This window comes from Engystomops pustulosus, chromosome 6 (assembly GCF_040894005.1).
Source record: "Engystomops pustulosus chromosome 6, aEngPut4.maternal, whole genome shotgun sequence".
In the NCBI taxonomy this organism is placed as follows: domain Eukaryota; kingdom Metazoa; phylum Chordata; class Amphibia; order Anura; family Leptodactylidae; genus Engystomops; species Engystomops pustulosus.
This window is the reverse complement of record NC_092416.1, coordinates 100,610,933-100,628,896: the sequence shown is the minus strand read 5'-3', so window position 1 is coordinate 100,628,896 and position 17,964 is coordinate 100,610,933. Positions and strand designations below refer to the sequence as shown.

The window sequence follows — 17,964 nt, the reverse complement described above, 5'->3', positions numbered from 1 at the left end:
TACCTTTGCCGCCATTTGGGTTTTGACCCAGTTCTGTCTGACTCTGCTTGTCTATTTGTATCTGTTTGTCCATCTGTGTCATGTGACTCCTAGTGTGACCCCGCTTTCCCTGTCTCAGTCTGGTTTGTTTTTGGCTTGACATTTTTCTGTGTGCTAGGGTGAACACTGGTCTAGTTGTCTTCGCTGTCACCTTGTAGGGTCTCTCAGGGTCCGTTAGTTAGATTCCTGATAGTGGGTTTGCCATTGTCAGGCTGGTTTTATCTGCTGTAGGGAGGACCACCACTTACCCAGTCTAACAGCTGCCGCCAAGTCTGGGTGTGTTTGTGCTGTTGCTAGACACGTTTGTTACAGGGGGCTCAGTTTGGTCTTTGATATTGAGCCCTACTTCCTGCCATATATACCTTTTGTTTTTATAATATATGATTTTTCTTTTTAACCACTAGTTGATGCCTCTCACATACACATTATGGAACTGCACAAATGTGCAAAGTAAATAATCTGTACTTCTGTATTAGCACTTAAATTAATTATGATATTATAAAGGGAACGGGTCAAAAAAAAATATTCTAATAAAATCCTGTGAGTACCTTTATCAAGCAGGTTAACATCACTAACATGATGGAGGCACCAACATTTTGGGGAGGATGGTAAATCCCCAATGATGTTATTGGGAGCAAAGACTCTCCCCAAAATGGTGAATTTTAGGGGGTCTGCTCATAATGACTCAGCAATAAAGTCAAATTCCCTACACCTGAAACAGCCCCCTCAACTGTAAGACTTCATGAGAATTATTATTAATATTCTCAGTGCAGGGACATCAATCACAGCATTAGGAAAGGAGAACTTGACTTTAACATAGAATTTTCTGTCTCTGTGAGTTTATATGACAAATTTACATATCATGATGCTGCAGGAAGGCATCCCGTTTTTTAAGTGACTGGTAATAGTGTAATAGCTTCCTTTTAATAATCTCTAATTCAGCTGGGTTTACAATACAGAAAAAATACCTACCTTATGAATGAAACTTTCTACTCTTGACTGAAATCCGTACACTTCAAATTTTGCTGCTACTAATTTATAAGAGCACATAATGGGCTTTGTGGTTTTATGCCAGTCCTGCAGCAATGGCCCTCGACCAGTCTTTTGAGAATGGAAGGTCCTGAGGTCCTAGTAATATATTAGCATATGAATGATTGATATGATGGTAAAATAGACCACACAATTTTGTAAAAGCTTTTCAATGTTACCAAACTAGAGCATTTAATGTAGAGCATTCAATATTTGAAAACTTTGAAGGCAAAATCTCTAGGGGGAGGAAGTAAAATGTAAATTTTATATGATTGTGTGCTCATCTCACCTGCTACCTCCTCGCCTTTCGAATGCATGGAGTTACACCTTGAAGCTTGTGCAAATCCAGTATAGAAACAAAGGCACTCGCATAGATGATATTATTCCATATATAAAAATTACACAGTATACATGTAAGAGGCCCAACAAATGACTAATTTGTTTTGACTACAAAGAAGTCTTAATCATGGTCTGGGGAAACTAAGAAAGCCCTCAGTATATATGGTAGCTCTTCCTCCTCACACACAAATCACATGTAACAATCCAATCATTTGACCTACATAAAATTAAGATAGCAATTTGATTAAAACATACAAACAATAGATTCCTAAATACATAAATGTACCAATACCAAAGTTTCCTCGTAGACAAAGTTTGTTATGGGCATACAGGCTCAATACCTAACTACCTTGAGTTACATATACAGTATCTAATTAAAATTAATGACAAGTAAGACTTCCACCGATATAAGAGCAACTGATGGGCGTCTGTACCAAGGTATATGCTTACCAGCTTCCTCCATCTGTTGAGTGTCATCACAGCAAACAAGTAAGCTAAATGTCAGGATCAAGTCACATGTTAACATTTCTCATGTGACCAAGAAGCAGAGCATTCGGTACGATACCCTGATACATATAAATAACTATAACATAGCACATTTACATATAGTTTATAAAAACTATATGTACATAATTTGTTCACACCATATTAAAAGCAAAGGATGAGTAAACTAGACCCAATGCATAAAGGGAAACATGTATTTAAATTACAAATCAAAACCCATTATTCAATAGTATGTATCTCCTAAAATCAAATCCTGTTTAAGATTGAGGCCAAAGGATTGCCTGGAGTTTAAGAGAAATATCCAATAGGACTCTGAACAGGATGACTCTTTTCAAGTTCCTTCCTCTAGGTGGTCTGTATATTTTCTCTAACAGAGAACCCTAACCGAGGACCCTCAGGTTTTTATCTAAAATGCCTAGAGATAGCTGAAACATTAATTGTTTCCTTAGAGGAATCAAACATATGCCTTATGCTGATTACTCCTTAAGGACACAGGGTTTTTTCACTCATTTCCTGCTTTCCACCTTCAAAAATCCATAACTTACTCATTTTTCCATGTAGTGTTGTGTGGGGGCTTATTTTCTCTGTAACAAATTTTACTTCCCAGTGACGTTGTATATTATTCCATGCTGTATACTGGGAAGCTTAAATAAGATTCCAAATGTGGTGAAATTGGCAAAAAAAGGCATTTGAGTCACGTTGTTGTTGACACAGTTTTTACAACCTTTACTGTTCACTACAAATAAAACCTCTTATTTATCCTTTGGTTCAGTAAATTCATGGTGATACCAAATTTATATAGGTTTTATTGTGTTTTAATACATTTTCAAAAATTAAAGGAATGCGTACGATAACAAATTATACTATGTTGTACGAAGCTATGTGAGGTATAATTTTTAGCGAAATGAGCTGATGTTTTCATTGTTAGCATTTTGAGGACTGTGCAACATTTTGATCACTTTTTTTTATTATTTTTTTTAATGTGATTTAAAATTATGTAAACATAGCATTTCGGACATTTGGCGCTAAATCAGACTACGTTTTAAATCCGTTCTAGGGAAAGGGTAGTGATTTAAATATTTAGGTCTTCTAAATTTTTTATTATTTTTTTTAACACTTTTTAACTTTTTTTTTAGATTCTCTAGGGCAGTGGTGGCTAACCTATGGCACCAAACAGAACCAAATTCACCAAATCTTCCTGCAGTCCCAGGCAATTTAAGAGATTCTGCTCTCAGCGCTATTTTAAAGCGACACTTCATTGACTGTTTGGAACTGCAGGAAAAGTGAGAAGGTGTTGATAGAACTGCATTATCTTTGGAGGTCCTCCTACTGGACCCACCATTCTTCCTGAACAGAGAGACCCTGGTGAGAAGCTACAATAATAGACTGAATGTGCCCTTCTTCTTTCAACTGTATTAGTGGCCTCAGGTGGCTTATACGATCGAAAGATGTTGAAAAACAGATAGCAATAACTTACTGCTTAAAACGCAATGTTGGGACTTTGCGGTAAATAAGTGGATTTTGGTTAGAGTTTGGGCACCCGGTCTCTAAAAGGTTCGCCATCACTGCTCTAGGGTATATTAACACTAGATGATCCGATTGTTCCTACCATATACTGCTGTATTGCAGTACATGGCATTTTTACACAGTATTCATTGCAATGAGCCTCTGGCTATACTGAATTTGCACCAGCCATGGGGCATAACTCGGGGAAGATGAGGATTGCAAGACAAGGATTTCTCATGGGGATAACTGATCCTGAAGTCTATACTGAAGAGATGGCAGAAGAAAGGGAAATATAGAGGCAAGAATAACTCTGATGTAAGTTTTTCTTATACTGAAGATCCATTTATTAGCTCAACACCTAATACATCACAAGAAAGTGTAGATGCTTCCTCGGTATCCAATAATTGTAGGGTGGCAGGCCATAAACATTGGAGCAGGAGGAATGAAAACATAGCAACACAAGGTGAAATAATAAGACTTATCAGTATTTAATCTTTCATGTTATATCTTATCCCCTTATCAGATCATGTTATTACAAAAAGATGATTAATAGAGATGAGCGAACACTAAAATGCTCGGGTACTCGTTATTCGAGACGAACTTTTCCCGATGCTCGAGTGCTCGTCTCGAATAACGAACCCCATTGAAGTCAATGGGAGACTCGAGCATTTTTCAAGGGGACCAAGGCTCTGCACAGGGAAGCTTGGCCAAACACCTGGGAACCTCAGAAAAGGATGGAAACACCACGGAAATGGACAGGAAACAGCAGGGGCAGCATGCATGGATGCCTCTGAGGCTGCTTAAACGCACCATTATGCCAAAATTATGGGCAACAGCATGGCCATGACAGAGTGACAGAATGAAGCTAGATAGCATCTAAAACATGCAATAATTGACCCTGACACTATAGGGGACGGCATGCAGAGGCAGCGGCAGCAGGCTAGAGAGTGTCATGGCGACATACCCTAAATGGACTCAGGCTTCAAACCAATGGGTGGCAGAGAGGAACCAAAGGAGGTGAGCAAGAAGTGCTCAAATAATATCGGTACATGATAAAAGTTTGCCAGTATATTTTGTGGATTACACAGCAGGGTGGCGACAAAGTTAACATGGAAGCCATGAAAACAACCCAAAATTCTGCCTGACACAGCTCGTTTGATAAGGGGACCATGTATGGAGGCAGTGAACTAGTAGTAGATTAAAGGTGCTGCAGTTAAAACTATGTTAGTTGGATCTTGGCATGGAGCTGGCGCTCCGCTGCCAGGCGAGCTTTCGCCAATCCAAGCCCCTGTCTCTAGGCTACTCCCCAAACAGCACTTCTAAGAACCTTTTGTATAAGATCAAGTGTAGTAGCGTTCTTATAAGTTTAGGATATGCCGGGTGAGGGGAATGTAAACAGATGCGCAAGAAGCGCATGATGCGCATGGAGCTGGCGCTCCGCTGCCAGGCGAGCTTTCGCAAATCCAAGCCCCTGTCTCTAGGCTACTCCCCAAACAGCACTTTTGTATAAGATCAAGTGTAGTAGCGTTCTTATAAGTTTAGGATATGGCGGGTGAGGGGAATGTAAACAGATGCGCAAGAAGCGCTGAAATAATATCCCTAAATGGTAAAAGTTTGCAAGTATATTTTGTGGATTACACAGCAGGGTGGCGACAAAGTTAACAACTTTGATGTGGAATCCATGAAAACAACCCAAATTTCTGCCTGACACACCTCGTTTGATAAAGGGACGATGTATGGAGGCAGCTATATGGACGACTTTTGGAGGTAGGAATGGAGACAACGTGTGGAGGCTGCTATGGAGACAATTTAATTTGGATAGTGCCTGTATGTGGCAGTCCCAAACATTTTTCAAACCAGAGGAGCAGGTAGGTGGCCCTCCAGTAAAATGGGATAGATTGAGTGCCTGTATGTGGCAGTCCCAAAAATTGTTCAAACCAGAGGAGCAGGTAGGTGGCCCTCCAGTAAAATGGAATAGATTGAGTGCCTGTATGTGGCAGTCCCAAAAATTGTTCAAACCAGAGGAGCAGGTAGGTGGCCCTGCAGTAAAATGGAATAGATTGAGTGCCTGTATGTGGCAGTCCCAAAAATGTTTCAAACCAGAGGAGCAGGTAGGTGGCCCTCCAGTAAAATGGGATAGATTGAGTGCCTGTATGTGGCAGTCCCAAAAATGTTTCAAACCAGAGGAGCAGGTAGGTGGCCCTCCAGTAAAATGGGATAGATTGAGTGCCTGTATGTGGCAGTCCCAAAAATGTTTCAAACCAGAGGAGCAGGTAGGTGGCCCTCCAGTAAAATGGAATAGATTGAGTGCCTGTATGTGGCAGTCCCAAAAATTCTTCAAACCAGAGGAGCAGGTAGGTGGCCCTCCAGTAAAATGGAATAGATTGAGTGCCTGTATGTGGCAGTCCCAAAAATTGTTCAAACCAGAGGACCGGGTAGGTGGCCCTCCAGAAAAATGGAATAGATTGAGTGCCTGTATGTGGCACTCACAAAAATTGTTTCAAACAGAGGACCGGGTAGGTGGCCCTCCAGAAAAATTAAATGCATGAAGTATAGCAAGAGCCAGTGGGCCCTGTCAAAAAATAGCCATTTTCCTCTGCTTTACTGTACAAAGAGGAGGAGAAGGAGGAAAATGAGGAGGAGGAGGAGGAGTGGATCAATTATTCAGGTTGAGCTTCCTTCACCTGGTGGAGATTGGAAATTCTGAGAAATCCAGCCTTTATTCATTTTAATAAGCGTCAGCCTGTCAGCGCTGTCAGTCGACAGGCGTGTACGCTTATCGGTGATGATGCCACCAGCTGCACTGAAAACCCGCTCGGACAAGACGCTAGCGGCAGGGCAGGCAAGAACCTCCAAGGCGTACAGCGCCAGTTCGTGCCACATGTCCAGCTTTGAAACCCAGTAGTTGTAGGGAGCTGTGTGATCATTTAGGACGATGGTATGGTCAGCTACGTACTCCCTCACCATCTTTCTGTAAAGATCAGCCCTACTCTGCCGAGACTGGGGACAGGTGACAGTGTCTTGCTGGGGTGACATAAAGCTGGCAAAAGCCTTGTAAAGCGTACCCTTGCCAGTGCTGGACAAGCTGCCTGCTCGCCTACTCTCCCTCGCTACTTGTCCCGCAGAACTACGCACTCTGCCGCTAGCGCTGTCAGAAGGGAAATACTGTTTCAGCTTGTGCACCAGGGCCTGCTGGTATTCATGCATTCTCACACTCCTTTCCTCTGCAGGGATGAGAGTGGCAAGATTTTGCTTGTACCGTGGGTCCAGGAGAGTGAACACCCAGTAATCGGTGCTGGAATAAATTCTTTGAACGCGAGGGTCACGGGATAGGCAGCCTAGCATGAAATCTGCCATATGCGCCAGAGTACCAACGCGTAAGAATTCACTCCCCTCACTGGCCTGACTGTCCATTTCCTCCTCCTCCAACTCCTCCAACTCCTCTTCTTCTGCCCATACACGCTGAACAGTGAAGGACTCAACAATGGTCCCCTCTTGTGTCTCGCCAACATTCTCCTCCTCTTCCTCCTCATCCTCCTCCACCTCCACCTCCTCCGATATGCGCTGAGAAACAGACCTCAGGGTGCTTTGGCTATCAACAAGGGAATATTCTTCCCCCGTCTCTTGTGACGAGCGCAAAGCTTCCGACTTCATGCTGACCAGAGAGTTTTTCAACAGGCCAAGCAGCGGGATGGTGAGGCTGATGATGGCGGCATCGCCACTGACCATCTGTGTTGACTCCTCAAAGTTACTCAGCACCTGACAGATATCAGACATCCACGTCCACTCCTCATTGTAGACTTGAGGAAGCTGACTGACCTGACTACCAGTTCTGGTGGAAGTTGACATCTGGCAGTCTACAATCGCTCTGCGCTGCTGGTAAACTCTGGATAACATGGTCAGTGTTGAATTCCACCTCGTGGGCACGTCGCACAACAGTCGGTGAGCGGGCAGTTGGAGGCGGCGCTGCGCTGCCCTGAGAGTGGCAGCATCTGGGCTGGACTTCCTGAAATGCGCACAGATGCGGCGCACCTTCGTGAGCAAATCAGACAGATTGGGGTATGTCTTGAGGAAACGCTGCACTATCAGATTTAACACATGGGCCAGGCATGGCACATGTGTCAGTCTGCCGAGTTGCAGAGCCGCCACCAGGTTACGGCCGTTGTCACACACAACCATTCCCGGCTTGAGGTTCAGCGGTGCCAGCCACAGATCAGTCTGCGCCGTGATGCCCTGTAATAGCTCTTGGGCGGTGTGCCTTTTGTCGCCTAGGCTCAGCAGTTTGAGCACCGCCTGCTGTCGCTTAGCGACGGCACTGCTGCTGTGCCTAGAGCTACCGACTGATGGCGCCGTGCCCACGGATGGTAGTTCGGAGGAGGAGGTGGAGGAGGGGTGGGAGGAGGAGGAGGCATAGTAGGCCTGAAACACCTGGACCGAGGTAGGCCCCGCAATCCTCGGCGTCGGCAGTATATGAGCAGCCCCAGGGTCAGTCTCGGTCCCAGCCTCCACCAAGTTAACCCAATGTGCCGTCAGCGATATATAGTGGCCCTGCCCGGCAGCACTCGTCCACGTGTCCGTGGTCAGGTGGACCTTGTCAGAAACGGCGTTGGTCAGGGCACGGATGATGTTGTCTGACACGTGCTGGTGCAGGGCTGGGACGGCACATCGGGAAAAGTAGTGGCGGCTGGGGACCGAATACCGAGGGGCGGCCGCCGCCATGAGGTTGCGAAAGGCCTCGGTCTCTACTAGCCTATAGGGCAGCATCTCCAGGCTAAGCAATCTGGAGATGTGCACATTAAGGGCTTGGGCGTGCGGGTGGGTTGCACTATATTTGCGTTTCCGCTCCAGCGTCTGGGGTATGGAGAGCTGAACGCTGGTGGATGCTGTGGAGGATCGTGGAGGCGACGATGGGGTTTTTGGGCCAGGGTCCTGGGCAGGGGGCTGACTAGCAGCTGACACAGGGGAAGGAGCAGTGGTGTGCACGGCCGGAGGTGAACGGGCTTGTTGCCACTGAGTGGGGTGCTTAGCATTCATATGCCTGCGCATACTGGTGGTAGTTAAGCTAGTAGTGGTGGAACCCCTGCTGAGCCTGGTTTGGCAAATGTTGCACACCACAGTCCGTCGGTCATCCGGTGTTTCCTTAAAGAACCTCCACACTTCTGAAGATCTAGCCCTCGCCGCAAGAGCCCTCACCACGGGAGCTTCACTAGTTGACAGTGGCGCTGATGCACCAGCTCTGGCCCTGCCTCTCCGTCTGGCCCCACCACTGCCTCTTCCAACCTGTTCAGGTCGAGGACTCTCCTCCGTCTCAGAAGCACTGTGTTCACCCGGCCTCTCAACCCAGCTTGGGTCTGTCACCTCATCATCCTCCGATCCCTCAGTCTGCTCCCCCCTCGGACTTCCTGCCCTGACAACAACTTCCCCACTGTCTGACAACCGTGTCTCCTCATCGTCGGACACCTTTTTACACACTTCCACTACGTCAAGAAGGTCATCATCACCCACAGACTGTGACTGGTGGAAAACCTGGGCATCGGAAAATTGCTCAGCAGCAACCGGACAAGTGGTTTGTGACTGTGGGAAGGGTCCAGAAAACAGTTCCTCAGAGTATGCCGGTTCAAATGGCAAATTTTCCTGGGAGGGGGCAGACTGGGGGGGAGGAGGCTGAGGTGCAGGAGCTGGAGGAGTGGGGATTTCGGTGACATGGGTGGACTGCGTGGAAGACTGACTGGTGGTGGACAAATTGCTCGAAGCATTGTCAGCAATCCACGACATCACCTGTTCGCACTGTTCTGGCCTCAACAGTGCTCTACCACGAGTCCCAGTAACTTCAGACATGAACCTAGGGAGTGTAGCTCTGCGGCGTTCCCCTGCTCCCTCATCAGCAGGTGGTGTCTCACCCCGCCCAGGACCACGGCCTCTGACCCCTGCAGTAGTTGGACGCCCACGTCCCCGCCCTCGTCCTCTACCCCTAGCCCTGGGGTTAAACATTTTTAAAATGAGAGTTATAACTTTTTTTTTTTTTTTACTTTTTTTTTTTTTTTTTTGTGTGTTTTTTTTGTGTTTTTTGTTTTTTTTTGTGTTTTTTGTTTTTTTTTGAGTTTTTAGAACCAAACAATCCTATCCTATTGCTATGGCTATTTTCTAGCCAAGTATCAAAGGAAGCACACTACTATGCCAGATGAGATGACACTGAGTTATTGCCTAATAGAAATCCAACCCCTACTGAATTTTGCCACTTCAGCCTTTGCTATGGATATGTGCGCCACTAAGCGCAGAACACAGCGGTCGCAAGTCTCACTACAAATTGCTCAGAATTGGCAAGTACATGCACTGCAGAAACTACAGCCACCAGCAGATCAACCAGAAATCAAATATATAGAACGCTACTGTAGGCTTCAAGAAGCTATTTGTATTCTCCTATGGCTATTTTCTAGCCAAGTATCAAAGGAAGCACACTACTATGCCAGATGAGATGACACTGAGTTATTGCCTAATAGAAATCCAACCCCTACTGAATTTTCCCACTTCAGCCTTTGCTATGGATATGTGCGCCACTAAGCGCAGAACACAGCGGTCGCAAGTCTCACTACAAATTGCTCAGAATTGGCAAGTACATGCACTGCAGAAACTACAGCCACCAGCAGATCAACCAGAAATCAAATATATAGAACGCTACTGTAGGCTTCAAGAAGCTATTTGTATTCTCCTATGGCTATTTTCTAGCCAAGTATCAAAGGAAGCACACTACTATGCCAGATGAGATGACACTGAGTTATTGCCTAATAGAAATCCAACCCCTACTGAATTTTCCCACTTCAGCCTTTGCTATGGATATGTGCGCCACTAAGCGCAGAACACAGCGGTCGCAAGTCTCACTACAAATTGCTCAGAATTGGCAAGTACATGCACTGCAGAAACTACAGCCACCAGCAGATCAACCAGAAATCAAATATATAGAACGCTACTGTAGGCTTCAAGAAGCTATTTGTATTCTCCTATGGCTATTTTCTAGCCAAGTATCAAAGGAAGCACACTACTATGCCAGATGAGATGACACTGAGTTATTGCCTAATAGAAATCCAACCCCTACTGAATTTTGCCACTTCAGCCTTTGCTATGGATATGTGCGCCACTAAGCGCAGAACACAGCGGTCGCAAGTCTCACTACAAATTGCTCAGAATTGGCAAGTACATGCACTGCAGAAACTACAGCCACCAGCAGATCAACCAGAAATCAAATATATAGAACGCTACTGTAGGCTTCAAGAAGCTATTTGTATTCTCCTATGGCTATTTTCTAGCCAAGTATCAAAGGAAGCACACTACTATGCCAGATGAGATGACACTGAGTTATTGCCTAATAGAAATCCAACCCCTACTGAATTTTCCCACTTCAGCCTTTGCTATGGATATGTGCGCCACTAAGCGCAGAACACAGCGGTCGCAAGTCTCACTACAAATTGCTCAGAATTGGCAAGTACATGCACTGCAGAAACTACAGCCACCAGCAGATCAACCAGAAATCAAATATATAGAACGCTACTGTAGGCTTCAAGAAGCTATTTGTATTCTCCTATGGCTATTTTCTAGCCAAGTATCAAAGGAAGCACACTACTATGCCAGATGAGATGACACTGAGTTATTGCCTAATAGAAATCCAACCCCTACTGAATTTTCCCACTTCAGCCTTTGCTATGGATATGTGCGCCACTAAGCGCAGAACACAGCGGTCGCAAGTCTCACTACAAATTGCTCAGAATTGGCAAGTACATGCACTGCAGAAACTACAGCCACCAGCAGATCAACCAGAAATCAAATATATAGAACGCTACTGTAGGCTTCAAGAAGCTATTTGTATTCTCCTATGGCTATTTTCTAGCCAAGTATCAAAGGAAGCACACTACTATGCCAGATGAGATGACACTGAGTTATTGCCTAATAGAAATCCAACCCCTACTGAATTTTCCCACTTCAGCCTTTGCTATGGATATGTGCGCCACTAAGCGCAGAACACAGCGGTCGCAAGTCTCACTACAAATTGCTCAGAATTGGCAAGTACATGCACTGCAGAAACTACAGCCACCAGCAGATCAACCAGAAATCAAATATATAGAACGCTACTGTAGGCTTCAAGAAGCTATTTGTATTCTCCTATGGCTATTTTCTAGCCAAGTATCAAAGGAAGCACACTACTATGCCAGATGAGATGACACTGAGTTATTGCCTAATAGAAATCCAACCCCTACTGAATTTTCCCACTTCAGCCTTTGCTATGGATATGTGCGCCACTAAGCGCAGAACACAGCGGTCGCAAGTCTCACTACAAATTGCTCAGAATTGGCAAGTACATGCACTGCAGAAACTACAGCCACCAGCAGATCAACCAGAAATCAAATATATAGAACGCTACTGTAGGCTTCAAGAAGCTATTTGTATTCTCCTATGGCTATTTTCTAGCCAAGTATCAAAGGAAGCACACTACTATGCCAGATGAGATGACACTGAGTTATTGCCTAATAGAAATCCAACCCCTACTGAATTTTCCCACTTCGGTCTTTGCTATGGATATGTGTGCCACTAAGAGCTAAACACAACGGTAGCAAGTCCCCCTGCTAATTCCTCACAAAATGGTAAAAGATGCAAATTAAAATAAAAAAAGTAGAACGTTATTGTAGCCCTAAGAAGGGCTGTTGGGTTCTTTGAGAATCACTCCTGCCTAACAGTAAGCTAATAGAACACCCTAACGCTTTCCCTGACCAGCAGCAGCTCTCTCCCTAGCGGCATCCAGAGACAGAATGATCCGAGCAGCGCGGCCAGCGGCTAGTCTATCCCAGGGTCACCTGATCTGGCCAGCCAACCACTGCTATCGACGTGTAAGGGTACCACGTCATGCTGGGTGGAGTGCAGAGTCTCCTGGCTTGTGATTGGCTCTGTTTCTGGCCGCCAAAAAGCAAAACGGCGGGAGCTGCCATTTTCTCGAGCGGGCAAAGTATTCGTCCGAGCAACGAGCAGTTTCGAGTACCCTAATGCTCGACCGAGCATCAAGCTCGGACGAGCATGTTCGCTCATCTCTAATGATTAAGACCATGATTAAGACTGTTTTGTAGTGGAAATGTGTTAGTCATTTGTTGAGCCTTTTGCTTAAATACTATATAAATTTTAGATATGGAAGGAAACAAATATATACATGTATATAAGGAAAACATTTTTTATCACCTATGGGAGAGCCGGAGGAAATCTTTTGTTTCTATACTGAATTTGCGCATGTTTTGGGGCATAATGGGGAGCACCGGGAAGACAAGCTAAGAACACAATCAAAAATTTGCCAATTTACCAAGTCCACCCCTTTGAAGATGAGGATTTTTCTTGATGCCTACAAAGGTTTCAAATACCGATTGCTCACATTAGGTGCTTGAAATTGGGAAAAATTGGATAACTTGTAAAAAATATTACATACATCAATTTTCAGATTTTATATCTGATGTGTATGTAATGAAATATCCCCCTTTTCAATTTTGGTGACAGATGGTATAACATGTGAAAAAATGTTGAAAAGTCCTGGGGCAAATCAATATAATTTTTCTTTGGAATCTAAATCTGCAATGAAAAATAGGTCTTCCTATGTAAGATTTGAAAGTTGTGCCCACCCTCAGGGGAATCGGGTGGGGGTTGAGTTTGGTATAATCAAATAGACTTTGTTATATTTGGCAAGTATATTTTTAGTTTTTTGATTTAATGTGTATCTCACAAGATATATCTTTGAAAAAACTAAAAAATAATTTCAAGTACAATTTTACAAATATACAGACATACAGTTCAAGTTTCCTTTCATTAATTTCTCCAGGGGCATTGCCATGTTTCTTCACAACTCCACGAGCGAGCATTGCCCCTTTACAAAATTATTAACAGCCCCCATAGAAAGGAGGCGTGTAAGGAAGAAAATGGCAGGCACAACCACACCTCTGGTGCTTCTGAGCAGCTTATTTGCATAAATAAGTTTCTTTATAAAGACAAATGTTTGGAAAGCTAAAAAGTGCTTCTAATAGTGTACTTATATTTTACTGTTTGGTGCTCTGGGAGCTGTTAGTATCCATTTGATATGTTGCATAGAACCATCTTGTAACTCTAATAATATCTAAATAGATGGTACACATGCTTTTTAACCAAACTCCTTGGTACATGGATGGATTCAATTAGGTGAAATACTAATACAATTTGCAATCTTTTTATTCATCTAAAAATGCTGCAATATAGTAAATAAACTATTTCTTACCTCAGATTTTTTGTAATATCCTTCTGGAAGTTCATCAGTAGCTATGTCAATAAAACACACATCATCCTCTGGAGTTGGCTTTTCACCAAAAACCTTGAAATATAATTTGATAATATGTTTGGCATTTGTAAATGAAATGATGTGCATCAGTATTGCAGTGTATTTTCATGAACAAGCAATCAGATGATAATAAATCAATAAAACGTCCATAAGCCCCTAAAAATATTATGCACAGAAAAGTCTAAATCAGAACACAAACCCCAAATATATAGTATATATATATAGAATAAAAGTAAACAATTATTGAACCCGTATGATGAATTTGTTAAAAAAAAAACGTTAAAAACCTGCCAAAAATTATGATTGTTACCTATTTAATCATACAAAAAATGCAATAAAAAGTGATTAAAAACATATGTACTCCAGAATGATACTGTTGCAAAGTACAACATGTTCCACAAGAAACAAGCCATCTGCCAGCTCCATAGCCAAAAAAGTAAAAATATTGTGCCACTTGGACAGCGATGCAAAAATGATAGATTTTTCCCCACATTTTGCAAATTTAGTAGAACATAAGAAAAAATATTCATGTATGGTATCCCCATAATAGTATCGACCCATAGAATAAAGAAAACATGATTATTAGGCTATACGGTGAACACCAAAAAAAAAAACTCCAGTACAGAATTGATGCTTTTCTACTCCTGACCTAAAAAAGTTAATTCATTTTCGACAATAGGGGATACCATCCCATAAATGGTAGCACTGGAAAAAGCATCTCTTCCCGCAAAAAAATGCTGTCACATGGCCCCAATAACGAAAAAGCGAAAATTTTATAGCCTAGAAAGGGGGTCAATGAGGAAACTATAATCCTGGCAGCTGCAGGGTGCTCCTTCCCTTCTGAATCTCTCTGTGCGCCCATAAAACAAGTAACGGCCACATGTGGGGGGTTTCTGTACTCGGGAGAAATTGCTGAACAAATTGTAAGATGGGTTTTCTCTTTTTATCTTTTGAAAATGTGTAAATTTTAGGGCTAAATGAACATATAACCGACAAACTTTGACCATTCTAAATTTCACCACCATTTTGATTTAAGATGATCGCAAGGGGTTAACAATCTTCCTAAAAGCTGTTTCTGATAGTTTGAGGGGTGCAGATTTGAAAATGGGTTGGTTATATAGGGGGTTTTAATGCTAAATATTTAAAATTTCATTCAAAACAGTATTTATCCCCAAAATAGTAAATTCTGAAAATACAGAAAATTGTTATCGATTTGTAAGCCGCGCGACATAAAAATTTCAAAAATTATGAAAATGTAAAGTAGACATATGGAAAATGTTATTCAGCAATTCAGCAATATATTTTTTGCAAATAAACACAAAACTTATCAGCCAACATTTACCTCTAAAGTGAAGTACAACATGTGGGGAAAAAACATTCTCAGAATCGCATTGATAAGTAACAGTGTTCAAAAGTTATAACCGTATAAAGCGACACATGTCAGAATACAAAAAAATTGTGGCAGAGCCTTAAGCTATAAAATGGCTACGTCCTTAAGTTGGTTTCACATGTGTAAAAGTTTTTTATCTTTATGTGTTGACATTGTACATCCAAGTTTATACTTCTGGCTTCATTTCTAGTCATGATTGCAGTCTGCTAGCTATTATTTTGCCAGCTGAGTCATTGTTCTTTGCATGTCTCTGATTTGTATACGTATTTGTTTAGTGTTTTTTACATTGATGCAAAAGACAGAGACTTTGTACTTTCTGATTTGCAACACAAATGTGTACATATTCAGGAAACACAAGTAATCTATGTATGGCATTTTCATAGAACATAGTCCAGTAGGCCCAAAGTAACTCATATTTGATAGAATGTTAGAATGTTAATGATGAGTTACCATTTAAAGATGCAAGGCAAATGTTAACCAGAATGCCTGGATTAGCTAAAAGCTACTTTGCATTTTATATTTAAAAGATGTTGAAAGGTAGATGAACATTTAATTTGTGATTTTGTTAACAGTATCTTATCTTTATGCATTGAATGGGGTTTCCTATTACCTGAAAAAAGTGTCTAAGAGGATGCATAATTAACTTATATAATTATATAAAAGTGCCCCATAATAATCAGGTGAATAGCTGTTGTATGTAGAATTACCTTTAAAGACAAGGGGTCACTCTATCAATCTTGGCCAGTTGTGACAAACCTCGGAGCCCCCTCTGCAGGCACATAGTGCGCCACCCAGTACAGACTTCACCAGACAGGACTCAAAGCCTCCTCCGGCAGTCCTGGGTAGCCCCAGATTTGTTGCATTCAGCACTATTTTAAAGCAACACTTCCTTGGACTAAAGGAGGAGCAAGGAGATATGGAAAGGTCTGGATTATGGTTGGAGCTCCTGCCCTGCAAATCTTCCTGTTTTAGGGGACCCTGAAGGGAATGATAATCCAAATTTCCCCTCATTATTTCAACGGTATTGTGTCTCAAAAGCTGGTAACAGCAGAGAGACAGTCAAAGGCATCAAAATGGTCTAACACATAGATTTATTCTTAAAGAAGAGTAACATTATGAGACATCATCCTAAAAGCCTTTGGCATTACACTTTGATGTGTATCCATGAGATCCAAAACAAAATCTCAAACAAAATGTGTGAATTTTTTATCCCTCGCCCTTGCCCTCTAACTTATTTTTGATGGATGTGTCTTTTTTCAACCTTATTTCTTCAGCCTTATGTCACATGTTCTCTTTTTATAAGAATTCTATAGGCCCTATGCTAATTGTGTTCTTGAATTTTGCATATAAAATAGTACACGGTTAGCTCTTACATTCCCACTACTGGGGTCAACTTATTCAGCAGAGAAGTTTTGAATTAAAAGCTACAGTATTTTAAAAGAAGAATGAAAAATGATAAGGATAAGACATAACGGGAACATGTCATCAGAAATTGGCCTAATAAACCACTACCTTCATGTTGTCAAGATGAAAAGCTTCTAGATCATGTCTATTCCACAGTCCAGTGTGGCATCATCCATAAAATCAACTTTGAAGTGAGATTTAAATTGGTTTTATGAAGTCAAGTTTTAAAACTGAAGTTAACCTTAGAATGCCCCCTTCACTGTAATAATGGTCCTGCCTCCAGGGACATCATGACCAGATCTCCTGAAGTCCGATGCATTATGTCAATCACAAGGGAGGAGGTGTTGAGAGGCAGGGAGAGCTTGACATCAGTGCTAAACTCTCTGCATCCCTGACTTGATGCAACCAATTAACATCTCACTTCAAAGTAGATTTTTTTGGATGATGCCACCACACTAGGCCTGAAAGAACCATGATCTGGAACCTATCCAGCTGTTGACATACTGGTAGCGGTTTATTAGGCCAATTTCTGATGACAGGTTCCCTTTAAGGAAGATCAATGACAAGATGTTTGTTTCAGCAGTAATAAGAGAGAGAGAGAATGCTCACCCTTGTATTGCAGCCATTGTTATTTTCAAACTTGGTTTCTATTCGGATTTGAAATTTTGGCAGAAAAGAGCACTATAAAAAAAATATCATCCATAAATATCATGTGTTATGTTACAGGAAAAAGAAATTGTTTAAACTTGTAGGTTGGACTGAAACTAAAACTAAGAAGTGGTAAATGGTAAACACAGTTAAATGTCCGAGTTTCAACTACAAAGGCCTGGATATTTGTACCTTGGACCTGTTTTAGCACTTTCCCATAAAACTGCCTGGAGATGCATTTCTTCTAACCCTAAAATGCCTTTGTTTATAGGTTTCTATGAAACTCTGTTATGCAAGGAGTTTCTAGTGCTATATTAACTTGAGATGTTAAAGGGAATATATAACACCAGTCTTGATACCCAGTACATTGGAGTAGTTCTTTAGAAGTCACACTGTCATTAAATAATACCATATATCTTCAGCTTTCTTGGTGTAAGAAAATAAAAAGCCAAGAGATTATATATTTGAACCACCAATGATACCAGTTTTTACTGTAAATTAAACAGAATTAGGGCAACATATAACGTTAAGAAGGCAAAAATTCTTGTGTTGAAATTTCCACGCCGCAAAATAGGTGATTTTCTTTCCACTAAATTGTGCACTGGAATTATGAATTCACCTTTTTATTGTTAAAAGGGAACCTTTCACCAGCATACCCCACAAAATCCAAAGCACACTTGGGTAGGGTAGTGAATATCCTTTAGCACTCCGTCTTTTATCCTTAAAAATTGTCCATTTACGTACAAAATAATGATTTCATTAAAAATGT

General features: G+C 42.1%; 1 protein-coding gene across 1 annotated transcript in view; it reads right to left on the bottom strand.

Moving 5' to 3' along the window:
- The window catches only part of LOC140064047 (cytoplasmic phosphatidylinositol transfer protein 1-like), a 38,771-nt gene that overhangs the window by 7,121 nt on the left and 13,686 nt on the right, over positions 1–17,964 (bottom strand). Inside the window, exons 2-4 of the mRNA XM_072110479.1 lie at positions 17,157–17,228; positions 13,694–13,786; positions 1,012–1,167 (exon numbers count right to left, since the gene is read on the bottom strand). Coding sequence (XP_071966580.1) covers positions 1,012–1,089 — 78 coding nt within the window. The 5' untranslated portion in view covers positions 1,090–1,167; positions 13,694–13,786; positions 17,157–17,228. The remainder of the gene's footprint in view (positions 1–1,011; positions 1,168–13,693; positions 13,787–17,156; positions 17,229–17,964) is intronic.